General features: G+C 39.9%; 1 protein-coding gene and 1 long non-coding RNA gene across 2 annotated transcripts in view; one reads left to right on the top strand and one right to left on the bottom strand.

Annotated features, from left to right (window-relative positions):
• The first annotated feature begins 155 nt into the window (after positions 1–155).
• On the top strand, positions 156–27,604 carry LOC124803105. Its single transcript, XR_007017206.1, has 2 exons — positions 156–196; positions 26,926–27,604. It is a non-coding gene; the product is annotated as an uncharacterized LOC124803105 (long non-coding RNA).
• Positions 480–27,956, bottom strand: part of LOC124803104 (long-chain fatty acid transport protein 1-like) — a 164,420-nt gene continuing 136,943 nt past the window's right edge. Inside the window, exons 9-12 of the mRNA XM_047264262.1 lie at positions 19,810–19,876; positions 19,523–19,613; positions 1,324–1,477; positions 480–839 (exon numbers count right to left, since the gene is read on the bottom strand). Coding sequence (XP_047120218.1) covers positions 688–839; positions 1,324–1,477; positions 19,523–19,613; positions 19,810–19,876 — 464 coding nt within the window. The 3' untranslated portion in view covers positions 480–687. The remainder of the gene's footprint in view (positions 840–1,323; positions 1,478–19,522; positions 19,614–19,809; positions 19,877–27,956) is intronic.

Genomic DNA, 27,956 nt, shown 5'->3' with positions numbered 1-27,956 from the left:
ACTCATAGGTGAATATTGTTGCCACACACCCTATCTTAGAATTACGCTGAGTGTGCAGCTTGGCACATGTGATCATTTTTCTTGTAAATATATAGTATAATAATTTTCTGATTTTATTTTTTTATTACAATGTTGGCTACACTATTACTTTGTTACTAGTATACGAAGTTTGGCACATTTGAAAGTTTTCTATGAAGTAAGTATAGTTGTTGGTAATGTCAGTGCCGCAATGGGGTTGTGGAGCTATTTCAGATAATAAACGTTTGACCTATAAAAAAAACGTATTGTGTGCAGCCGAATAATGCCGGGTCGCGATAAAATCGTGCCAGCCGCGTGTTATATTGCGCTGCTGCTGCTGCAGAAATGAAGAAATGTTCAGTTACAAAATACACATATATTTGAACATTTAAAATATTACACTAAAGCATTTTATCTTCTAAGAGTAGAAAACGCCATTAGACTAGAATACCATTATTTGCTTAAAAATTAGGAAACGGGTCTATAAAAAGCTCATAATCACTGCTCAATACAGTAATGACGCACTCATGGTTTACAGTTATTTACAGAGTGTAGATGCAATGCAGGATGCCCAGTGATGTTTGGTTAGTGACACGGAATCCATAACGACGGTCGCACGCCACGAAGAGGGAACACCAAATATCAGAGTATCGGTCTGTAATTTTCCTTTCAAAGTCGCACATTTCCATTTACAATGTCATCGTATAATTGCCGGTTCAAAGGTACATATTTTCCTTTTTCCAGAAAATAGAGTTTGTCAGTAATTTTATACGGATTGTACCCCTCTTTCTGCAGCTCCCGTTTAATTAGTTTGTATGTGCCTAAAACAGAAAGAAATTATCAAGATAGGTTCGAATTACATTACAAAGCAACAATATGTCTATTAATGTAGGTGGGTGGAGAATTAGCTGGCATCAAGAGGAAAATGGTTACAAGACTCTTACAACTATAACTAGAGGAGTTTTTTTTATATAAAATAACACACACAACATTCATTTACTATGTATATTGTCCTTATTAAAATTCACATATATTCAAAAACAATGAAAGGGTTATAAAGTAATGGTTTTAAAATTTCTCTGTTAATTTTTTGATGAACTGATAGCTATTGGAATCTCGGGAGCGGTTGAATGTGTAGTAGATTGTGGAAATATATTACTAAAGTGACTGTCATAATATACTTGTACTGCCACTGGATAATAATGAGACCCATTGGAGAACAGAAGTTAATCAAAATTTATTTTAGGAATTAGTACAAAATGTTAACTATAGTAGACTTGTAACCACAAGTGTTATGTAAATTACCTGTCATTGGTAGTTCTCTTACTACACGAACAAATAGTGGGCATGCATAAAATGGCAGGTTTTTGTTCACAGCTTCAGCAAGTACTACAGGATCCAGGGAATCATTGTCATCATGAATTGCTGCCATTCCTGCTCGTCCTTCGACATTTGGTATCTGTGAAAAATTTTCAGCTGTTACACGAGTTGAGAACCAGGCGTGTTGTAGCCCTTCTCTGTTTTAAATTCATGAACTTTGTGCCACTGGCACCATACAGTAACAAAGATAATATGATTAACTCATATCTTGTAGAATCATTTGGTTTAGGAGAAAAGAAGAGTGTGATAAGAAAGGGGCATAGAGATGTGGGGGGAGCGCGTGCGCACACACACACACACACACACACACACACACACACACACACACACACACAAGTAAGCTTCTGTTGAGTTTCACGTTTGTAAAAGTTACAGAGTGGGCCCTCCTTACATTTTATGCAGGTTGTGTGCAATATATGTAAATAATATTTATAAAAAATCTTACCAGAGACCAGTCCAAATCTAATATACGTATACTGCAATTACCTTGCAGTTTTGGTTTTTATGATGAAAGGTCTCTTAAATGTAGAAACGTTAAGATTAGGCTACACTACAAACCAATCTGTGCACAACTACTTTTATTTGATCTTCACATTCATTGGCTTCGACAACTCGCAACCAAATTATCACCTTCCAGCCTAACCTAGACCTTAGGCTACAGTACAGATCAGTTAACCACCACAACTAAAATTTCAGGAAGGCCAAATAGCACAGTCTATCCTTCATGTCCCTTGTATTTCATATTAATCTGTACCATTTCAAGTGTTAGATTCTTTCTCCGAACTTGGTTTTTCCTAGTATTACATAAGCAAATATTCTATGCAAATTTTGTCTATTGTATATGCTAGTTCCTCGTTTGTTTTGTATATTTTCTGAGTATTTTGGAGGCTAATATGTCACTCAGATGGTAAAAGTCAGACTGCAAATCCAAAGGTCTTGGATTCAACCCTAGTCAGTCTGCGAATTTATTTTCTGTCACTTCTCATGCCTTTCAGTTCTGGTAATGTTTTGTTGATGTGGAATATGCCAAGATCAGGCAGTAAATAGGTTGGAGTAATGCAAAGATGCACCTCCAATAGGACCATTCATAGTAAAGAATTATGATCTTCTGCCTTTAGGGTTGATGGCAACTTCACAGTTACCCAAGTGTATGTTTTTAGAAAACTATCCTTTAACTATCCCTCAGCTGAAATATACAACTCTGTTTAACTGAAAAAACTGGTTTGGTTGTGGCATATAAATGGTCACACTGGAGCTACATATATTTTATCCAGAAAATATAAAATTTCTAATTGTCTTTACAGTTTCATTTGCATCATAGCAGAAAGTCAACATCCCAGTCCAGTATGGTAGTGGTGATATCATTTTACAACAACCTGAGAGTGTGAGGGATGTTAAGCTGAACAGTGCCTGACGTAAATCCAAATATGATCTTTTTGTTTTTTACTGCTTGATTTGCGAGTCTGGGTTGATAGCAGGCTAAAACACTCAGTACATTGATAAGATAATAAAGAAGTTCAGTTTGACGGATTTACATTTATAATTTCTCAGATTCTCTCTATCTCCAAGTAAAAATGCTAGATTATTTCCTTCCTACTTTCACACTCTGGCATTATTTTTGGAGGCAGGATTGCTAACAGTTAATAAGTATGTGCTGTAAAAACATGAACAATAAGAATATAATGCAATGTAAATAAATGTACATCTTCCAGAGGACTTTTTGTATGTAATGAAATTTTTCATTCATTTCCCAACATAGTACCACCTTAAGGATCTTTATGGATAGTAGTAACAATCCATGTTAGATGAAATGCAATTAATAACCCATTGTTCAAGGAAAAAATGTATCTCTAAGGACTGACAACTTGTCAGGCGTTCAGGTGGAATCCTGTACTCTGGGATTAAATTTTTTTAACAAGCTGCAAGCACACTAATGGCAATTTTATGATTAACTAGATTATAGAATTTTTAACAGGAGCTCACAAGACTTCAGTGGGCTGTTCCTTCTCATCCTCCCTATAGGCGGATATCACACCTTCAGACTTCCATCTGTTTGTCATAATGAAGGATGCATTTCATGGGAAGCAGTATGTGGCTGACGTAGAGTTCATTGATGCAGCAAGACAGTGGCTCCGATGTCGACCAGTAGACCGGTACAGTGAGGGCATACATGCCCTCCCAATAAGGTGGCGTAAGCCTATCACATTCAGTGGAGATTATGTTGCAAAAATAGGGTTTTGTAGCCAAAAGAGTGGGGAATAAGCAGAGAAGGCAAATGGCCTACTTCTATTTATTAGGAAAATATTAGGAAAGTGTGATTCATCCGTGCAGGAGACCACATGTAGGCCATTAGCCTAATCCACTGTTGAGTGCAGTTCTAGTGTTAGGGACTTGTTACAGGTTGATTAAAGGAAGCAATTCAGGGGTTGACTGCTGGATTTATTGTCGATAGTTTTGTCCAAGATGCAAGTATTATTGAGATGCTACAGGAACTCTAATGGGAAACAACAAAGGAAGGCGATAATCTTTTCGAGAAGCACTACTGAGAAAATTTAGCGAACTGTCATTTGTGGATGACTGCAGCACAATTCTACTGCTGCCAACGTAAGTTTAAAGACCACAAAGGTAGCATTAGAAAAATTAGGGCTCGTATGGAGGCATATAAACAGTTGTTTTTTCCTCACTCTGTTTGCGAGTGGAACAGGAAAGGAAATGACTATAGTCAAATTCATGAATGATGGTGGTTTGCACAAATTGGGTTACAGATGGCGATGACATGTTGCCAATTCCAAGTGATAGTTGCAGTATGTGCATTCTTGTGCTTTTCACTTGAAGAAAGCGTGTAACGTGAAAGTTATGTTTCCCATTTTCTTATATAGAATTTGTCACTTACCACCACCATCAGCTATGATAACTCACGTTGTTGTTGTGGTCTTCAGTCCAGAGGCTGGTTTGATGCAGCTCTCCATGCTACTCTATCCTGTGCAAGCTTCTTCATCTCCCAGTACCTACTGCAACCTACATCCTTCTGAATCTGTTTAGTGTATTCATCTCTTGGTCTCCCTCCACAATTTTTACCCTCCACACTGCCCTCCAATACCAAATTGGTGATCCCTTGATGTCTCAGAATATGCCCTACCAACCGATCCCTTCTTCTTGTCAAGCTGTGCCACAAATTTCTCTTCTCTCCGATTCTATTCAATTCCTCCTCATTAGTTATGTTATCTACCCATCTAATCTTCAGCATTCTTCTGTAGCATCACATTTCGAAAGCTTCTATTCTCTTCTTGTCTAAACTATTTATCGTCCACGTTTCACTTCCATACATGGCTACACTCCATACAAATACTTTCAGAAACGACTTCCTGACCCTTAAATCTATACTTGATGTTAACAAATTTCTCTTCTTCAGAGACATTTTCCTTGCCATTTCCAGTCTACATTTTATATCCTCTCTTCTTCGACCATCATTAGTTATTTTGCTCCCCAAATAAGAAAACTCATTTACTACTTTAAGTGTCTCATTTCCTAATCTAATTCCCTCAGCATCACCCGATTTAATTCGACTACATTCCATTATCCTCATTTTGCTTTTGTTGATGTTCATCTTATATCCTCCTTTCAAGACACTGTCCATTCCCTTCAACTGCTCTTCCAAGTCCTTTGCTGTCTCTGACAGAATTACAATGTCGTCGGCAAACCTCAAAGTTTTAATTCTTTCTCTATGGATTTTAATTCCTACTCTGAATTTTTCTTTTGTTTCCTTTACTGCTTGCTCAATATACATACTGAATAACATTGGGGATAGGCTACAACCCTGTCTCACTCCCTTCCCAACCACTGCTTCCCTTTCATGCCCCTCTACTCGTATGACTGCCATCTGCTTTCTGTACAAATTGTAAATAGCCTTTTTCTCCCTGTATTTTACCCCTGCCACCTTCAGAATTTGAAAGAGAGTATTCCAGTCAACATTGTCAAAAGCTTTCTCTAAGTCTACAAATGCTAGAAACGTAGGTTTGCCTTTTCTTAATCAAGCTTCTAAGATAAGTCGTAGGGTCAGTATTGCCTCACGTGTTCCCATATTTCTACGGAATCCAAACTGATCTTCCCCGAGGTCGGCTTGTACCAGTTTTTCCATTCGTCTGTACAGAATTCGCGTTAGTATTTTGCAGCCGTGACTTATTAAACTGACAGTTCGGTAATTTTCACATCTGTCAACGCCTGCTTTCTTTGGGATTGGAATTATTATATTCTTCTTGAAGTCTAAGGGTATTTCGCCTGTCTCATACATATTGCTCACCAGATGGTAGAGTTTTGTCAGGACTGGCTCTCCCAAGGCTGTCAGTAGTTCTAATGGAATGTTGTCTACTGCCGGGCCTTGTTTCGACTTAGGTCTTTCAGTGCTCTATCAAATTCTTCACGCAGTATCATATCTCCCATTTCATCTGCATCTACATCCTCTTCCATTTCCATAATATTGTCCTCAAGAACATCGCCCTTGTATAGTCCCTCTATATACTCCTTCCACCTTTCTGCTTTCCCTTCTTTGCTTAGAACTGGGTTTCCATCTGAGCCGTTGATATTCGTACAAGTGGTTCTCTTTTCTCCAAAGGACTCTCTAATTTTCCTGTAGGCAGTATCTATCTTACCCCTAGTGAGGTAAGCCTCTACATCCTTACATTTGTCCTCTAGCCATACCTGCTTAGCCATTTTGCACTTCCTGTCGATCTCATTTTTGAGACGTTTGTATTCCTTTTTGCCTGCTTCATTTACTGCATTTTTATATTTTCTCTTTTCATCAATTAAATTCAGTATTTCTTCTGTCACCCAAGGATTTCTACTAGCCCTCGTCTATTTACCTACCTGATCCTCTGCTGCCTTCACCACTTCATCCCTCAAAGCTATCCATTCTTCTTCTACTGTATTTCTTTCCCCCATTCCTGTCAATTGTTCCTTTATGCTCTCCCTGAAACACTCTACTAACTCTGGTTCCTTCAGTTTATCCAGGTCCCATCTCCTCAAATTCCCACCTTTTTGCAATTTCTTCAGTTTTAATCTACAGTTCATAACCATTAGATTGTGGTCAGAGGCCACATCTGTCCCTGGAAATGTCTTACAATTTAAAACCTGGTTCCTAAATCTCTGTCTTACCATTATATAATCTATCTGATATCTTCTAGTATCTCCAGGGTTCTTCCATGTATACAACCTTCTTTCATGATTCTTGAACCAAGTGTTAGCTATGATTAAGTTATGCTCTGCTCAAAATTCTACCACGCGGCTTCCTCTTTCATTTCCTAGCCCCAATCCATATTCACCTACTATGTTTCCTTCTCTCCCTTTTCCTACTCCAGAATTCCAGTCTCCCATGACTATTAAATTTTCGTCTCCCTTCACTACCTGAATAATTTCTTTTATCTCATCATACATTTCATCAATTTCTTCGTCATCTGCAGAGCTAGTTGGCATATAAACTTGTACTACTGTTGTAGGCGTGGGCTTCGTGTCTATCTTGGCCACAATAATGCGTTCACTACGTTGTTTGTAGTAGCTTACCCGAACTATTTTTTTATTCATTATTAAACCTACTCCTGCATTACCCCTATTTGATTTTGTATTTATGATCCTGTATTCGCCTGAACAAAAATCTTGTTCCTCCTGCCACCGAACTTCACTAATTACCACTATATCGGACTTTAACCTATCCATTTCCCTTTTTAAATTTTCTATCCTACCTGCCCGATTAAGGGATCTGACATTCCACGCTCCGATCCGTAGAACGCCAGTTTTCTTTCTCCTGATAAAGACGTCCTCCTGAGTAGTCCCCGCCCGGAGATCCGAATGGGGGACTATTTTACCTCCGGAATATTTTACCCAAGAGGACGCCATCATCATTTATCCATACAGTAAAGCTGCCTGCCCTCGGGAAAAATTACGGCCGTAGTTTCCCCTTGCTTTCAGCTGTTCGCAGTACCAGCACAGCAAGGCCGTTTTGATTAATGTTACAAGGCCAGATCAGTCAATCATCCAGACTGTTGCCCCTGCAACTACTGAAAAGGCTGCTGCCCCTCTTCAGGAACCATACGTTTGTCTGGCCTCTCAACAGATACCCCTCCGTTGTGGTTGCACCTACGGTACGGCCATCTGTGTCGCTGAGGCATGCAAGCCTCCCCACCAACGCCAAGGTCTATGGTTCATTGGGGGGGGGGGGGGGGGGGGGGGTGTGATCTTATTAAGGGAAGGTAATGTGGAAAGTACTGAAATCTACAGGCCAGTTTCACTACTGTCTGCATTCTCAAAGCTAATTGAATTAGTCATGAAGGCTAGAATAGTGAGGTACATGAATGAATACAACTTTTGTAAAAATGACAGTTTGGGTTGCAAAGTGGGAGAAGTACAACATGGGCCCTTACAGAATTTACAGAAGTGGTTCTTGTACGTGACAAATATGACTATATCACAGGCATATTCTTTAATTTGTCCAAGGCTTTCGACACTGCTTAACATAAAACGCTACTGAACAAGGTAGAAGCACTAGGTGTAAGAGGAATAGCAAATGAGAGATTTCAGTCTTACCTGGAAAACAGGCTACAGAAGACAAAGGCAGTTCACACGTTTGCTGGTGACAAATTTTTAGTATCACAATTGTCAGACAAGAAACATATAAACATAGGCGTTCTCCAGTGTAGTGTACTGGGTCCAGACAGTATAAGACATGCAGAGACAATTGTCATCGCTGGTGGCAGCACCATTGTAGTCTTTGATAAAACATCAGGACTATTAAAGATAGCAAATTAAATTCTCAACAGTGTTTATGATAGGGCAGTATGTAATAAATTTACGTTTAAACGTACAGTAAACAAACATCATGCACTTCAGCATAAAGAGGGAACACAATTCTGTTGCATGAAGCACACATTATAAATTTATAGATGGTGTAACAAGCACAACGTTCTTAGGGATGAAAGTTGTCAGTTAATATGAAATGAACACCAAAGATGCTGGCAAAAAAAGTCATCTGCATATTCTGCTCTTAGGAATCTATAACCTGTTTGTAAATGGTTCAAATGGCTCTAAGCACTATGGGACTTGACATCTGAGGTCATCAGTCCCCTAGACTTAGAACTACTTAAATCTATCTAACCTAAGAACAGCACACAAATCTATGCCCGAAGCAGGATTCGAACCTGCGACCGTAGCAGCAGTGCAGTTCCAGACTGAAGTGCCTAGAACTACTCAGCCACAGCGGCCGGCACTCTGTTTGTAAGAACCAATGTCTTGTTGTGACATTATTCTTACATACACTTAGTTCTTAACTATGTAATTCTTTCCTGGGGATTGAAGAATAAAAGACGCATATGATTTTTAAACTGCAGAAAAGGACTGTAAGAATAATAACTCAAGAAATAGATGGGCTCATTTATGGAATTGTTTAGAAAACTAGGTATCCTAACTGTACCAGTTCAGTTAATTTACCAATCTCTTGTGAATATGTGGGAAAAACTTACTCCATATTCCATTAAATGTTCTATATATAATCATGGAGCAAGAGCCAGTTTGGACTTACATTTACTGAGAGAAAAACAAACAACTCAAAACAGTACTTTCTATCAGGGAATAAAATTCTATAATAAAGTGGCGAAGGAGGTGGAAAAAGATTACTAAAATACATTAGTTTAAAAAGGCAGCTAAATCGTTGTCTATAAGTAATGCCTACTACACAAAGATTACTTACAGGATTAATAATGAAAGGGAATAACTGCAACACCCTGTCACATTTCAGTACATGATAACAGTTTACTGCTTTTATAACAAAATCATGTGTAATGATCTAAAGTGCTTGATCAGTATGACTTATCATTCTCCTGTGTTCAACATCCCCCTCATCAAATATGGAGCATAGTTGAATGTTTGTGGCATTGAGTCAGTTTTCTGGACAGACTAGAGTTAGTTCAAGGGAAGTAGGAGAAGTTTCATGACCAAGAAGTCGTCAGCGGGTGTCAGTGTCTGTGGCAATGAAAGGTAAAACTGTGTTTTGTATTGTAAGGTACCAGAAGCAAATTGTGTGCAAGTCAAAGAACGCTGTATAACAGGAACCAACCGAATGAGGTGGTGCAGCTGTTAAGACCCTGACCTCTATCCTCATAGAGCACACTTACATATTCTCTGTATATGTTTTGAGCTAGTATTTTTCCATGATATTACGAGGCTTGACTGAAAAGTAATGCCTCCATGTTCATAACTCTTGAACAGTTGGCAGCATTCTTATGCACAGATACTGGCTTGTTCTGTAGCCTCTTCTCTACAGCTGCAATTAGCAGGAAGCCTTAGCATTGAACATTTGTGTTGTTACAGTGTATATTATGGAACCCTACGCGATGTAAGCAATGCGCAGTCATTGAATTCTTGACAGTAGGTGTCGTCACCCCAAAGGAGATACATCAGATAATGAAAGCAGTTTATGGTGATTGTGTTAATGTGAGTACTGTGTGTCATTGGGTGAATAAGTTTAAAGATGTTGAGGCAGTAACACCTGACCTGCATGAGAAACAAGAGTTGGACGTCCTGTGACAGCAACCACCAAGTTTCACAAGCAAAATGTCGACAGTTTGATTCAGGACAATCATCGTATCACTCAGATAGAAATTGCAAGCACAATTGGCATTTCACAACAACATGTGGGTCACATTATTGCTTTGCTTGGCTGTTGGAAGATCTGTGCACGATGGATACAGCAGAACTTCAGAGACTGAATCTCACCACCGTACGGCATCATCCATACAATCCAGATTTAGCACCGTCCAATGACTTCCATCTGATTCCGATTATGAAAGATTATCTGCGGTGGCATCATTATGCTTCTGATGAAGGTGTTTAGAGAACTGTGAGACTGCGGTTGCAGAAACGGTGTCAACTTCTTCCGTGACAGCTTCAGAAAACTTTTTCGTCAGTGGCAGAAATGTATCCAATTGCCTGGTGATTATGTGGAAAAGTGAATATTTGTAATTAAACATCACATTCTGAGGATTATCTCTGCAATTGATTTATTAAAATTTTCCCATCCAAACCCAATTAACCATGACAATTCTTATACCATAGTGAGATGATCCCTGGATGAGTATAAATAAATTGAAGTTTCTTATTGGTATAATGTGCAAGTTGTTAAAAAATACAGTTTTAATTTATAGCAGTCTATACATTGTCTCCTTAAGAGTTTATTGTTTAACAAAAGTCCCCAAAATTTTATGGAGATAGGTTCTCACAGTCTAGTTTCATCTATAGAGTTATCAATATGTTTTTCATTTTTCTTATTAGTGATCTTAAGCATATCTGCTCCTGTGCAGGCGAATCCATCATCTATAGTGACTCCTTAAGCAGCCTAGAAGCTCTCGACCAGTGCTTCCCTTGCCATCCTTTGGTAGTGACTGTCCAGATGTCTGTCTATGCCCCTGAAAACAGTGGATATTCAGTGTTCCTAATTTGGAACCCAGGACATGTTGGGATCCTGGGCAATAAACTTGCTGACAGGCTGGCCAAACAGGCTACCGGTAAATCAACCGTAAAGATTGGCATACTGGAGACTGATCTCCGATCAGTCTTATGCCGTAAAGTTTTTTGGGATCTGGGATACTGAATGGTGCACCCTCAGTAAACCAAATAAACTACATGTTGGCAAGGAAACAACACATGTGTGGAGGTCATCTATGCAAGCCACTCGCAAGGACTCCATTGTCCTTTGCCAGCTCACCTCGGCAATACTTGGCCGACTCGTGGCTACCTCTTACATTGTGATGATCCACCTTCTTGTTTATGTGGTTCCCACTTGACTGTGGTCCACATCTTGTTGGACTGCCCAGTTTTAGCAGCCCTGAGGTGGACTTTTAACCTTCCTGCCATGCTGCCTACAGAGTTATGAGACAATGCCTCAACGGTTGATCTAGTTTTAAATTTTCTTCTAGAGGAAGATTTTTATCACTCCCTATAAATATGGGTGTCTGACCTTCTCTCCCAGTCCTTCACCCTCCCTCTTTTTTAACTCTTCCTTGCTCTTTCTTTGCTGTTTGTTCGTCTCGGTGTTCGTATTTTCCCTATTTGTGTTTCTCTAACCTTGTGATTTTCAGCTGGAGATTTTAGTGTGTTGCAGAGTGGCTGGCTCATCCTTTTTTATTCTTGCTATCAGCCAGCCCAGGCCATCTGATATGTTATTTTAATACCTTCCATCGCTTTTTTCCCTTTTTGTTCATGATTTTCCCTGCTTGGTTTGCTTCTTTTGTTCTCTCTCTCAGTGTGATTTCCAGTAATTTTTACGCCTTTTTAGTTTCCCTGACTCCTTTTGGGAATGGCTTCAATCTGAGACCTGTTTGTATGAGGAAAAAGGGGCTGATGGCCCTGTAGTTTGGTCCCTTTATTCTCCAAACCAACCAAGAAACCGTATTAGTGATGACCATGAACAGTGACATTTTTAGATTTATAATTGAGTCATTCTGTATGAGAGACAGCACTTATTTGCTTAAATAAATGCTTATCTTTCACCCTTTTCCAGATTTTTTCCTACAATTACTAATGTCATGTCATTTTGCACCTGTGTTATCAGGTGGAGGATTGTAGGACTGTCCTTAATAGAGCAGGGCTGCTCTATACAAAGGAAGCAGCTACTCAGGTTACAGAATACTTGTGGAGTGCATGTGGTTCTTTTAGGATAAGCGGTAGTTTGAGGTACTGCGATGAACACTCACCAGGAAACACCCAGACCCTGTTCAGAGCATACAGACTTTGAGTGTCAAAATTTTATCAGTAAATTGGCAAAGTATTCACAACAAAGTTCCTGAATTTACTGCCCTCCAGCAAATTTCTTACTCTCAAGTTATTCTTGAAACTGACAGCTGGCTGAAACTGAAGTAGAAAGGACTGAGATATTTAGCGAATCATGGAATGTATATCGGAAAGACAGATTGGATGCCGTAGGAGTAATAGTATTCATTGCAGTTGACAAAAATATTGTCCCTATGGAGATTGAACTTGAGTGTGACAGTGAAGTTACCTGTCCATTGTGGCAGCTTTAGAGCCATTCACAGAAAGTTCATTGTCAGTAGTGCAAAAATACCCAGATCATTCAATATTAGTTGGAGCTGCTTTAACCTGTAGACTAAAGACTGGGTCATCTATGGATTCATTGCAAGGGGTATAGGCAGTTAGTCTGGCAGTAGGGAATGTGTGTTACCAGTTCTGTACACTCCTGGCATCTAGTGGCAGTCTGATACACCTTCTGCAGTTTCTCTTTGTTGTGAAATATGGCCTTCAGCACTGTGGGAAGTATGGTTAGCACCATCATAGTTTCCAGAAGGGGCTTGGGCAGTATACTTGGTATAACAAGGCATTTGGGAATACATTTTACCAACTCTGTCTATGCCTGACACCTTGTGGTAGTACACAGCACCAGGTGTTTGAAAATTGCTACAACAGTTAGTTTATGTCCGTCGTGGGATCATTACTGTTATTGGAACACATTGCATGCATTATTGTGACCTGCTTCAGCACATATTGCATGATAAAGTTTCAAGGGCTTTTTTCATATTGTGGTAAATAAACTTTAATATTGGTAACACATTTTCTAAATAAAGTAAAAGAAAATATAAAATAAACACAGAAAACACTGTTCATTTTTTTATGTGTAATCCCAACACATAGCAGCACACAAAAGGGAAGTGGGAAATCCATTTTCCACTAGTTTTAATACCTCACAAGGGTGCCATGGTGATGCGTGTACCACCATAGGTTTTGGTCCTAAATCACAAAAATAAAATTATCAAAAAATAAATATAGCCAGTTGATCGCATTTGAATAGGATGGCAAAAAAAATTATCTTAGCTGAGTTGGTACAAAAAATGCCCCCACGAAAGTATTAAACATATTTTCGAAAAGCTGACTTGAGCAGCTAATTCAACAGACCCCACACAATGGAAATGTTTTAGACCTTGTACCTACAAACAGTCTTGACCTTATCAGTGGTTTTAGTAGAGATACAGGAATTATGAGTAAACTTTAAATGATTGTTAATTGTGGTCTACGAAGGTAAGTGCAGAGTAAAGGCCCATCTACATCGACACTCTGCAAGCCACCGTACAGGGCGTGATGGAGGGTACCTGTACCACTACTTGTCATTTTCCCTCCTGTTCCACTCACAAATAGAGCAGGGGAAAAACGACTGTCTGTATACCTCCACATGAGCGCTAATTTCTTGTATCGTATCTTCGTGGTCCTTTTGCACTATGTATGTTGGCTGCAGTAGGATCGTTCAGCAGCCAGCTTCAAATTCCATTTCCCTAAATTTTCTCAATAGTGTTTCTCAAAAAGAATGTAGCCTTTTCTCCAGTGAGTCCCATTTGAGTTCCCAAAACATCTCCATAATGCTTACGTGTTGTTCATACCTACTGGTACCAAATCTAGCAACTCACCTTTGAATTGATTCGGTGTCTTCCTTCAGTCTGGCATGGTATGGATCCCAAACACTCGAGGAGTACTCAAGAAAAGGTCACACCAGAGTTCTATAATTGATCTCCTTTACAGGTGAACCATTCTTTCCCAAAATTCTCCGCATAAACCAAATTTGACCATTTGTGTTCCCCACCACAGTTTTCACATGCTCATTCCACTTCATCTCGCTTTGCAATTTTACACCCAGATATTTAAACAACTTGACTGTGTCAAGCAGGACACTAGTAATAGTGTATCTGAACATCACAGGTTTGTTCTTCCTACTCATCTGCATTAACTTAGATTTTTTCATGTTTAGGGCTAGCTGCCCATCGTGGTCTAACAGTGAAATTCAGGAAGTGCTGAGGAAGCAAGGACTGTTGCAATCTTAATTCAAATGAGAATGGCCAAATAATGATGTGCGTAAGTTAGTAGAGAGATTTGTATATCTATAAAAAGTTCAATGAGTAAAGCATACAACTACCACCATCATATCTTACCAAAAGATCTTGCCAAGAACCTGAGAAAATTCTGGTCCCACAGAAAATTGCTAAGCAAGTAGAAGGCTTCTCTCCAGTCTCGTGGGTCAGTAGAAGATAGCAAAAGGAAAGCCCAGGTTTTAAATTTTGCATCCAAGGAATTGTTCACAGAGGAGAATTGTAGTCATACCGTCGTTTCACTTCTGCACGACTCCCATGTGGAGGACATTATAAGAGGCATTTCTGGTGTAGAGAAACAACTGAAAGAGTTGAAAACAAATAAGTTGCCAGGTCCAGATAACATGCCAGTTCTATTTTACAGAGACTACTCTACAGCATTGGCCCCTTATTTAGCTTGCATTTACCAGAAATCTTTCACTGGCACAATCCCAAGTGACTGAAAGAAAGCACATTGACTCCTGCATATAAGAAGGGTAAAAGAATAGGCCTGCAAAATTACAGACCAACATCCTTAACATTGTTGTGCTGCAGAATTCTTGAACATATTCTCTGGTCGAATATATAAATTTCCTTGAGACAGAAAAGTTTCTGTTCACGAATCAGCATTGTTTTAGAAAACATTGCATGTGCGAAACTCAGCTTCCTCTTTTCTCATATGACACCCTGCAAACTATAGATGAAGGGCAACAGGCACCTTTCTATATACCTAGGTTTCCAAAAAGCATTTGAGACTGTGCCACACCTCCCCCGTCCCCTCCCCCACAGACTGCTAATGAAGGTATGAGTGTACAGAATACGTTCCCAGATATGCGAGTGGTTTGAAGACTTAATAAGTAATAAAATTCATTATGTTTTCCCCAACAGTGAGTGTTCATCAGAAACAAGGGTATTATCAAGAGTGCCTCAGGGAAGTGTGATAGGACTTCTGTTACAGTTATTTTCTATATGTATAAATAATCTGGTAAACAGTGAGCCGCAATTTGTGGCAGTTTTCTAATGTTGCTGTAATGTACAGGAAGCCGTCATCGTTGAGTGACTGTAGGAGGATGCAAAATGACTTAGAGAAAATTTCTAAATGGTGTGATGAGTAGGAAGAACAATCCCGTAATGCTTGAATACAGCGTTAGTAGTGTGCTGAAGTCTGGTAAATTTTCGTGAAAGAATGGCTGTTGTGAAACTGTGGCCAAGGGGCAGCTTGACCACCCACTTGCTGGAGATTCCACCCAACACTATGTGCTGCACTTTAATGACTGTTTCACAGTCTGTGTCATCTTCCTAACATTGTCAGCTTTCCTGAATTGTACGTGTGGGAACTCTTTCTACAACATATCCTTTGTTCCCTAACCCCCCCCCCCCCCCCCCCTGGGCCTTATCTTTGCTAGCCCCTATTTTCCACCTACATATCCCCCCTTCCCTGTTCCCACTGCAGCACTTCACATGCTTTACATCCCACCAATACAGTATTAATTTCCACTTCATCTGGGATTCATAGATTTCAAAAAAGCTTTCCACTGAAATCCAACATAATGCGTAATGATGTTTGGCATTGATTCAACCTAAATTAATATACTGAAAACAAATATGCATAAGTGCAGAACAACTTCCATTAGAGTTCATAGGAATAGAATTGAAATGTGGGTCAGACAAAGTATTCCATATTACCTATTCTTAGCAATTGTGGAGTACATTTTCAGAAAAGTAGAGGAGGAATATGTTTTCATGGATCACACTTGAACCACCTTCATATTACAGGTGACATTGTCCTGTTTGCCCCTTGTGACCAATACAGACAAATATCTAGTGCAGTTGGAATGAACTAATAGAGGAAATTTGAAAGAAGGCCTTAATCAACTATAGTGACATAAAAATAATGTAAAGTATATTGCAAAGAAAGTCGTACAGGTTAACAGTGAAGTCATAGAGTCAGTTTACAAGTTTATATATTTAGGATAACTAAAAACAATGATTCAGTGTAGAGGAAAATAAACTAACAATGAGGAAAAAAAGATCAGCATGCTTTTGCTAAGCTGAATAGGGTTTTTCAAACTAAGCCTTAGATATGTCTGAAAAGGAAAGCTTACAGTCAATATGTATTACTAATTTTGACTTACAACAGAGATTTGGCTCTTTAATGAGAAAATATTTGAAAAACAGAGGTCTGGTCTGGAAGCACTGAAGATATACATGTTGGGAAGAACTGGGAAAGACAGGAAAAAACAAACAGATCAGGGAATAGACTGTAGTAGAAGATGTAATTGAGACTGTAATGATAATGAAACAGAGGCAGGTAGGACTTTCAGCTATATGAATGGATCGTAAAGGAGTCAAAGAAGTTCTTTCACAGATACCAAGAAATAAAGAAGACCAAGATGATGACCTATTTGAAGGTGGGCAGATTACAGCAGAAAACATGCAGCATGGACATCTGTAGGTGAAGACTGTAACATATGGGAAAGACTTAAGACAGCCTTTACCCAGCAATGGATTTCAGATGACTAATGGTGGTGGTGGTGGTGGTGGTGGTTGTGGTTGGGGGGGAGGAGAAGGAGGAGGAGGAGATCCATGTTGTATACCACTTATAAAGTCTCTCTTTACCAAGCCTCTTCATCTCTGCTTAACTGCTGAAAGCTACATTCTTTTGAACCTGCCTGTTATTGTCAAGCCTTGGTCTCCCTCCAAAACTTTCCCACCAAACTTCCTTCTATTACCATGTTGACAATCCCTTGGTGTGTCTAGATGCGTCCTGTTAACCGATTCCCTCTTTTAGTCATAAATTTATTTTTTCCCCAATTCAATTCACTACCTTCACTTAAATTTTTATTAGACATAAAAAAGTTTTCTTTCTCAGAAACATTTTCCTGGCTTCTGCTAGTATGCGTTTATGTACTCTACTTTTTCCACCATCAGATATTTTGCTCCCCAAATAGCAAAACTCGTGCACTATTTTTAGAGTAATTTCCTATCCCGATTTACTCAACATTGCCAGATTTGACTACATTCTGTTACACTTGTGTTACTTTTTTATGCTCATCTTGTAACCTATTTTCAAGACACTATACGCTCTGTTCAACTGTCTATTCTGAAGTTTTTATTTCATCCCGGTAAATTATAATACGCTTTCCGAGTTTCTTCTTGGCTTCCTTCAGAGCTTAAACAGTGTTCAGATTTCATAACATAGGTTTTGGCTATGACCCTCACACACTCCGTTCTGAACTACTGCTTCCAGTTCATGTCTTTTGACTTACACTACTTCAGTGTGGTGTCTGTTAAGACGTAGATAATTTTTAACTCCCTGTATTTTATCCTTGCTACCTTCAGAACTACAAAAAGTTATTTCATTCAGCATTGTCAAAACCATTCTCTAAATCACACACCATATATGGAGGTTTTCCTATAGATAACCTATCTTAGAAAGTAAAGTGTGAGGTTAGTACGGCCTTGCATGTTCCAGTATTTCTCTGGAATGCAGACTGGTTTTCCATGAAGTTAGCTTCAACAAGCTTTCCCATTATTCCATAAATAATCTTTGTCAGTGTTTTGCAACCATGGAATATTAAACTGGGGATTCGGTAATATTCACACCTTTCAGCACGTTCCTCCTCTGAAATTATAATTCTGTTCTGAATACAAGAAGTGTTAAGCATTAAATCACTGGTAGGCATGTGCACACCCACACACACACACACACACACACACACACACACACACACACACACACACACACACAATTTCACACACACACACACACACACACACACAATTTCTTCCGAAAGCTAGCAAGTCTTCAGTCTCTTTGTGTGTGCTTGCCACCAACTCCAGACCTGTGCTGTTCGATGAGTGGTCTCCTTTGCTCCTAAATTATTTACATTCTGCCAGGTCTTTCTTTACTATAATAATTATGTTCTTCCTAAAATCTAAGGGTACTCAGCCTGCCTCATAATTTGTGCACGAGGTGGAATAGCTTTGTCTTACAATGATTCGCTCGTAGACATTGGATTCTGATACATAAAATATGATGAACAAGATGTGTGAAATGATTATCATAAATATTCAGTGGCAGATGCTTATGCAGGCAACAATTACTCCCAGCACTTGGTAGAAAAGATCAATTCCTTTCCAAAAATGATCATAAAATGACTTCAGAGCTAACTCCGTGAAATAGTTAACAATAACAGCGTATTTTGGTGTTTCCTAAAGTTTGTAATTTAAGCCCTCCACATACCAATGAAGTTACGGAATATGGCTGTAATTTACTCATAATTGAAGAACAACTGTCATTTAGTGGATACAAAATGCAGATTCTATGGACAGCTGTGGAAAAGTTGCCATGAATTCTGTACCCACGTAGTTGAGTCCTTGTACTTCCACATCATTATTAATATAAAGAATGGCTGAATAAAATTTTTGTAGTAAAATTTTTCAGGGTCTGTGACCACATTAAGAAGTGATAAGACTACCATAATTTCAGCTATTATTGCAGGCTATCTTCTTCAGGGTGATTTGCGATTACTGTTTTAAGTAGACTATTCTGTATTTATCTCCACAGCTGCAAACCCTAGGCGCCATATGAGTTGATGGGTCACAGGATCAAGGAGGATGTCTTTCATGTGCTTACTGCTAGGAATATTTTATGTTAATTTTTATTGGGTTCCATTGATAAATCTGGTATAAGCTGGTGTCATAGTGTAGTGCTGCTTGTGTATTAGCTGACAGCAACTGAGATCTTTCAGTATTTCATGTTTATGGGATATGGAGGGGCAGCTCCACAAGCAAGGTTGGCCTGCCGACATGCAATAAATGGCAACCATGACAGCAAGAGCCTGTATGTCTCCTAGCGGTTCATGTTTGATGGCTGCTCTGCAGTTTCAGTGGCCTCTTTGATTTTTCAGTTAGTGGTGAATTGTATGGCGGCACCACACTTCTCTTCATGTTCTGCTATTGGGAATTTAGTATACTGATCAAGTCGTGTGTATCACTCGTGCCTGGCAACATGTGTTGATAGTGTGTTCTGTCTCACCAATATAAATCAGTCCTAAATCACAGATAACCTCATGTACTCCTGGAATTTGAAGCTTAACAATTAATTTTTAATGGATACCTGAAAGTCTCCTGTTTTTTGCATTAAATTTTAGTCTTTCTTTTTCCTAAGAATTTGTCTGTGGGTGCACATTCTCTCTTTACTAATAGTTATGTTATTGAATATAACTTACTTGAACACCATAAACTACAACATCCTTCAGTCCAATTGTTGCACTGATGACTCCTTCAACCTCTGAAGTTGCAACATTCTCACCACGCCATCTGGAAATTGACAGTTATTACATAAGAATGGGGATGAAAAAAAAAATCAAATTATAGATCATGAATTTCTTTCATCTTTCATGTAATAATTATGGGCTTAACACATTTACAGGTTATTTCAATACTTAAACTCATACATTTATCAAAATCACATTACAGCTTAGAATAGGACAAATTTGTGATCTGCAGTAATTACCTGAAAGTGTCACCTGTTCTGTCTTTAAAGTAGAAGTAACCAAATTCGTCCATAACAAGAATATCACCTTTGGAACAGAAATAGGAAGTAGTATTAGTGACTGTTGGCCTGAAGTAAGATTCAGATTATGAATTTGTATGAAACGAGTAACTCACAAATTATTGTTCATATACACCATAAGTTAATTATCAGAAATGAAGAGAGAGAGAGAGAGAGAGAGAGAGAGAGAGAGAGAGAGAGAGAACCCAAACACATGCAGAGAATTATGACATGTGAAACATCTAAGTAACTTTCTACCAAATAAGCCTATTTAAAGAAAAAGTTTGGGTTTTCCAACTGCATTGCCTAAGCCTCAGGTAATCTACTATATATAGCCCAGTGAAACATTCTGTCAGACACACAAACCGTAGATTTTATCAAATCAGATGCACTGTTTGATCAAAAGTTTCTGGAAATCACATTAGGCAGAACAATGTCAGGTATCATGCAGAATGGACAAATTGCATCCACAGTCACAAGGAAAGTGTGGCAGTGGAAGATGGGCCATTTTGTGCAACTTTATACTTACCATTCATCTGCCTAGTACACTTAAAGAAATTTACCAACTTTGACAGTTCATATTTTTACAAGGTCACATATACAAGTTGATGTTTTATATGTCCTTGTTGAATAAATGTAGAGTCTTTTCCAATCGTGTTGACTGATCTTTCAGCTTTAGGAAATTGACATATGAATTGTTCAGTCGTTTTATTCTTACTTCAATATTCATATATTTGTACATCATATTCAATACATGTGTGAACAGATTTAATTATGGTACTATTGTGATGGCATGTGTAAGACACATTTATTGATAAATATCATTCACTGTTAAGTATGATCTATACATATGATTAATATTACTGATATTTCTGAGTCAGTTTGCTGTTTTAGTATAATGTTAATATTGTTGTGAGCCATGTTAATGAGGTACTGACCAGCACAACAAGATTACACATATTAAGCAAAAGAGACTAAAAACTCACACTTTTAAAGTAGGAGTTTGAAATGAAACAGACAAGTACATTGCAAACACATGACCATGTGTTTTAATCATTTGAGTGGGTGCCCCAGATGTAAGTCATTAGTGATTTAATGGGAAATTTAAGACTTCATAAACACAGCCAGGTTAACCGATGTTTCTGATGTCGCATACTGTTATTATCACAAACCAAAATAGAAGAAGCTGATCTCATATTTACACATGAAGCAGTCTTCAAGAATTGAAGAGCTTCAATCTGAGAAACCCAACTATCTTCCTTGCTATCTTGAAAGAAGAAATTCAGAGCATATTATGATGCACTCATAGCATCATGTTAATGCAATGCAATGCAATGCAATACAAGTTGGCAACTACAACTATAAGATATTTGATGTGTTTAATGATGTTGCCCATCAGAGAGATAAGGCTTCAAACTCACCAATAATATTTACAAGATGATGATGACTCTTCCTACTGCTTTAGACTTGCCATATAACATAAGAGTCCTAAGAAAATCACCAACTGAGGCACCGCGATTTTATGGCTTCCTAATTTTCACTATGAAGGCACTCCTGTAAGACTAATGGTAATACTGACATATCCACATGTCAACTGACAAAATATTTGATCACATTTTCCTTGAATACATTGAGATACACTCAGAACGAATTCATTGTATCACTGACTTTGTAGAGTGCCCCAGTCAATTGTGGCTCCTATATTATGTGGATATTGCGGTAATTTTCAGTGACGTCTTCCTATTATGGGAGTCTCATTTTCTGAAACCTTTGATTGATTTATGAGAATTTCAGTGCCCATTTTACCCATTTTATTGAAATCCTCAAGCATGCTGTATTTCCTATATGACCCACAATATTATGTATAAACCAATGAGGTATTGCTAGGTAGCTCATTATAACCTGTTATGACAAACTTTTGCACTTTTGTGGCATGGTGACAGAGAGGACGGAAAAAAAAAAATTCTCAGTAGAACTAAACTCTGTCCAACTTAATACTAAATTAATGAGGAAATTTGTAAAAGAGAAACTACTACCTTTCCTCAGTGTAGCATGTAACAGAATGGCTCACAAATTCCTGTGTCATGGTGTGTGTAAAAAATCTACATATACCTACATCTATCCCCATACCTTGAACGATTACTACTTTTACAAGTAAATGCCATTGTTGAGCAAACTAGTTTGTAGAGTGAGCATGCATTCTAACAAGACTATCCTCAGATAGGTAGGTAGTAGATACGCTTTTCATTCCATAGAACCATCATATGAACATCCTCAAAGATTTAATACATGCCAATAAAAAGTTATTATACCTACATTTTTTTTTCTTTTCTAAGGGATGGGTACTCAAATCACAAATAAAGTGGCAATTGCAGCCAAGGTCACTGCAGAGAGAGAGAGAGAGAGAGAGAGAGAGAGAGAGAGAGAGAGAGAGAGAGAGAAAGAAAACAAACAACAAAAAGCAAAGGTAACATAACATGTCTATGCCATTTACTAACCCTGTACCCAAAGAAATCGGTAGTTTCCTATGCAAAAAATGGCATGAAATGTACTTTACTCCTGGCTATAGAGATATAATGTCTGTTGTTATGTAATGTTAAAGATATTCTGGTCTCAAAAATTCAGGTGCATGCAACATTCTGTTCCAGTGTGGCATGTTACATATGCAGCAGTACAATAAGACCAACTTTCATGACAGATTGTCTTAGCTACCGGTGAATTTTCTGAGTTGAATTGCTTGAGTTACATGAATCTTTTTCATCCTTGATGTTTCATCCATAGAGTTGTGCTGAACGTTTTAAGAGGTGCTTCCGGTTCTGCTGAATCTTGCTGACTTGCAATGAGAAAGATCAGAAATTTGAGAGATCCTGGACCATGATTAAGCAGACTCAAAAATTCACCAGCAGCTAAAACTAGCATTCTGGCACAGGCTCAGATCTGCTGGGACACTATATAATATAATATAATGCTGGGACATCTATCAAAACAAGAATATCAGAAAACCAAGATGGAATAGATTGATTTCAGCAGAGATTCAGACCTAGCACTAAACATGTAGCTTATCATGTGGTTCTAACAATGGAGCCGCGTGGGGTAGCCGTGCGGCCTAAGGTGCCTTGCCAAGGTTTGCGTGGCTACTCCCATCGAAGGTTCAAGTCCTCCGTCGGGCATGGGGGTGTGTGTGTGTGTGTGTGTGTGTGTGTGTGTGTGTGTGTGTGTGTGTGTGTAAGCCTAGGGACCGATGACCTCAGAAGTTTGGTACCATAGGAACTTGCCACAAATTTCCAAAATGTCTAACAATGGAAAATCCTGAATGCAGCGAAAAGCGTGAAAAGGGTAGATGGTAATCACCATACAGAGAAGGCATTGAATGGTAGACAACTGAAACTACTTCTAGATAATACTATCTCCTACATCATAACCATCACACACACGGCCCCTGTCACCACTGTGCACTAAGGCCTGACAGTGACTGCATCTGAGGTGGGTGGCAACATTTATTGGGGGTGGGCAGTGGGTATACAGAAGAGGCATGGGGTGGGTAGGGGGTGGGATAGTGGAGTTGGGAGGGGGTAGGAGAAGATGTTAGTGCTACCTGTAGGAGTGTCTATTGGAATGATGGGAACAGGATAGTGTAGTGGGCTGCCAAGAGCAGCATCAGAGGCTGTTCTGGGCAGAGTGGAGGCGGCAGGGATAGGGCAGGAGCAGGCAAAGGCGAGAGGAGAGAAGTTGAGAAGGCAAAGGAGATGCATGTGTGCTGGAGGTATAGAAGGCCTGTGTAGGGCTGGAGCAGGACTGAGAAAGGGGCTAGACGGGAGGAGGACTGGGACAGGTGAAGGTTGAAGCCAGGGGGTTACAGGAACTAAGGATATATTGCACCAAGAGTTCTCACCTTTGTAATTCAAGAAAGCTGAAGTTGATGGGAGGAATCCAGCTGGCAAAGGCTGTGAAGCAGTTGTTGAGATCAAGCATCTCATGTTGGGTGGTGTAAGTTGGTAGATCACATGGCTGTCTTCACACATGACCTGGCCTTTGGCCAGATATGAGATGTGTGACACGACTAGAGTAGGTAGTAGCTGGAAGATATGTGGGGGGAGGGGGCTATTGCAGGGATATGAGTCAAGGGGCAAGGAGTTCGAATAGGAACGGACAAAGATATTATGTAGGTTGGGTGGGCAATGGACTGCCACTGAGGTAGGGAGTGGATAGAATAGTGAGCAGGTTATTTCTCATTACAAGGGCACAATGAGATGTATTTGACAACCTGGCAGAGAATGTGATTCAGTTGCTCCACTGTTGGATGGTACTGAGTCATGATGAGGGTGCTCCTTTGTGGCTGGACAGTGGGTATATGGGATATGGTAGAGGACTGGGGAGACAAGACATGGGATACCTGTTTCTGGACAAGTTGAGAAAGGAACTTTCAGACTGTGATAGCCTCAGTGAGACTTGACATATTTGAAGAGGGGCTGCTCGTCACTACAGATATGATCATGGGTGGCTAGATGGAATGGGACGGGCTTTTTGGTGTGGACTGCTGTTAAAGTGCAGGTATTGCTACTAGTATTTAAGTTTTATGTGGATGGAGAAACTGATGTAGTCATCCTTGAGGGGAGGTCAACTTCAAGTAATATGGCTTGTTGAGCTGAGGATGACCGGGTGAAGCAAATGGTGGAGAACTTTTAAGGTTCTCTGGGAATGTGGATAGAGTGTCATCATTGATCCAGATCATGAAGAAGTCATCAGTGTATCAGAACCAGGTGAGGAGTTTGTGATTCTAGGTGGTTAAGATGAATTCCTCTAGGTGCCCCATGAATAGAGTGACATAGGATGGTGCCATGTGGGTGTACATTGCTGTGCCACAAACGTGTTTGTAGGTGATGCCTTCAAAGGAGAATTAATTGTGAGTGATGGTAGAGTTGTTTATGGTGACCAGGAAAGTTGCTGTAGAGTCATTTGGGCATTTGGGAAGGTAGTATTCCATAGTATCAAGGTCATGAGCACTGGAGATGTTAGTGCAGAGGGAGATAGCATCCACAGTGATGAGCATATGCCAGGTGGTAAAGCAACAGGAACTATGGAAATTGGTAGAGGAAATGGTGTCTTTTTTATAGGAGGGTACACACTCAGGGGGATGTCCTGGATTGGAGCCAGGTATGTGAGGAGAGACTGAATATGTTGCTAGACAGGATCACTGCAGCAGAGCTTGTAGGTGGACATATTTGACAACTGGCAGAGTCACTGCATCAGGTAGTTATAGCAGATCGTAATTGCAGTGGTGGAACTTTTATTCGGAGGTAGGACTTAAGGGCAGAATCAGTTTTTAGATGATGAATTGTGCTTATTTTTGTGTATTTGATGTTTCCGTATTAAGGGATTTAGGTCCACCGAATAACATTCTTGCGTAAGTCTATTGCCAACATAAACCTCTCCCTCCACTCCATCCCCACCTCGCCTCTCCTCACCATCTTGTCTTCTACATGCTTCATAAAGTACTATTGAGAGTCAGGACCACCGCCTCTACAGTCATCAGGATAGCATTGTGCAGAATGCAGTGGTGAGGATCTGTCAAACACCCAAAGGTGTTAATGAGACATGCCTCTCAGATTGCAGCTCTGCTTCCAAATATGGCATAACGATGTTCCTTTTGCATGGACCAAGGAACATCAGTTAACTTTTGATCAACTGAAATGGGTGCTGCTTACCAAAACATGCCTCATACATATTGATCTGGCTAAACCAGTGGTGTTTGCGGTTGATGCTTTTTTTTTAAGATTCAGGCAAATTACAGTCAGGTTGAAAAAGAAGCTTTGGCAATCACTTATATTGTAACCAAATTTCATCATCATCTCAATGGAATGAATTTCCGCTTTGTCACAGATCGTAAGCCACTCACTTCTACATTCCACCCAATCGAGCCTGTTCCGGTACATGGCACAGAACTTCCAATGATGAGATTTATTGCTGTCAAACTACAACTATAAATCTTGTACAACCATATGGCCCAACATCCTGTCACCAATGTGTTGCCAAGGTTACCAGTGGACAAGAATGATCAGTTCGACTCCTCCAAAGCATTGTGTTGTCAGACAGATGCTCTGCATGCTCCTACAGTTTACAAATTTCCCAGGGACTTCTGTCACATAGCACAGGAAACAAATGCAGATGCAGATTTAAGCACTGTGCTGAATTACACGTGCACATGGTGTCCAAGGAGAGTAAAAGCTATTGTTCAGGTGGAAGTACATTGGTACCCTCAAGTCTTGTCAGTACAGGGTGGTGTTTTACTGTTACACACCCAGAATGACCAGGCCTGGGTCATCATCTCACACACCCTTCAGCAGGATGTTTTAAGGTTGTTGCATCAGGGACACTGGGGTATTGTGAGGACAAAGCAACTTATTTCATGCCATTGTTTTTGACCAGGGATGGACACCCAGATTGAAGACATGATATCTTGCTGCGTTGCTTGAATGGAGCAACAGGTGGCTCTACCTCAATGCTTTTCTGACTGGCCACACCTGAGAGGTCCATGGAAATGCATCCACATTGATTTTGCTGGACCTTTCTAGAACACATGATAGCTTGTTGTAGTGGACGCCTTCAGTCATTTTCCCTTCATGGTTCCGATGAACCATACGACATCAGACAGTACTATCAGAACACTTACTTCAATTTTTTGCATCGAGGGCTTGTCAGAAATGTTAGTGTCTGATAATTGACCACAGTTCACCTCACACGAATTTGAACTATTTTACATGGCCAGTAGTACTGAACATGTGACCACAGCACCATTCCATCCACAGTCAGATGGTGAAGCTGAACATTTTGTGCAAACATTCAAGGGGCAGATGAGGAAACTCCATAGAATTCACTCATGGCAGCAGGCCTTACACTTATCATTTTCAGGTCCAGGATGCAGCACTCTACAGGACCTTCCAGCCTGGACAGCAATGGCAACAGGGGACCATTTTGCATGTTCTTGGTTTCTTCCCCTACAGGGTCACTGCTCAAAATACACTGGAACCAGCTTCACCCTCAGACTCCATGATCCTGCTGCTGCATTTTGTTTTACAGATTCAGCACACAGCCCAAAGTCAGGGTCATGGCCATCTGCAGTGGACCAGATGGCATTCCAGCAGGAGGCACTTCCTGTAAAGGTGGACGCACCCTCATCACCAATGCCAATTATCACAGCAGCTCGGGTTGCCATGGGTGACGCGTCTGCACCCTGCTGCCTTTCTCTTCAAGGGAGTGGGGGGGGTGAATGGCGGGGCATGGACAGGAGCCTGTCCCAACTTCAGTCTCATTTCCCGTCCCATCTGGTGCACCTGCACCCATACCTCCCCTTGCCGTCGGTTCGCACCGCAACCATATGTGACTATGGCCATGAGATTTTGGGGGAGAAGTGTGGTGTTGTAAGCACAGCACACACCACCAGGCAGCACCACAAGCGTTAATAGATCAAGAGTGATGGCACTGCCAGAGAAGTGATACGCACTGGTGCCACTGCACAGCAGCCAGTTCCAAGTCAGCTCAACTACCGAGAAGACTGCCTTTACATGTGTTTTGTGCCATGTCATCTCCTTCTATTGAGTCCACACCTGCCTGTCTAGTGAACATTCTAGTGGGACAAGAACTGTTTGCTATATAGCCTTAGCTTCTGGAATAGTAGTTGAACTTCAGGACCTATTGAGTGAGCCAATTTGTACAAAAGTGAGTATTCATCAATATATGTGCAAGTTCTTATCACTAATCATTATCTGTTTTTCAGTGCTCTCCTCATGCTCCTCTCACCATGTTTCCTTCAGCACATTGTAAATAGTTGAGGGTGATAAGTAAAATCTCCTTTGTGGTTGTATCAAAGTATGATACAACACTTATCTCAATGGATTTCCCCATTTGTAGCTCTTATCTTCACTAGGATGATCCCCCCAACTGTGTCTGGTCCACTTACATACTTTTGTTACCACGTCAAATACCTGCAACACCACCAGGTGGCAACCATCACCGTGGTGCGCAATGGTCATAATGTTTTGGCTTGTCAGTGTCCATCCATCTGAGTGAACAAACATCCTGTGTGCACGTTGCTCTTTACAGTCCTTTCT

The sequence above is a fragment of the Schistocerca piceifrons genome, chromosome 6 (genome assembly GCF_021461385.2).
Source record: "Schistocerca piceifrons isolate TAMUIC-IGC-003096 chromosome 6, iqSchPice1.1, whole genome shotgun sequence".
In the NCBI taxonomy this organism is placed as follows: Eukaryota; Metazoa; Arthropoda; class Insecta; order Orthoptera; family Acrididae; genus Schistocerca; species Schistocerca piceifrons.
This window is presented reverse-complemented; position numbering and strand designations above follow the sequence as displayed.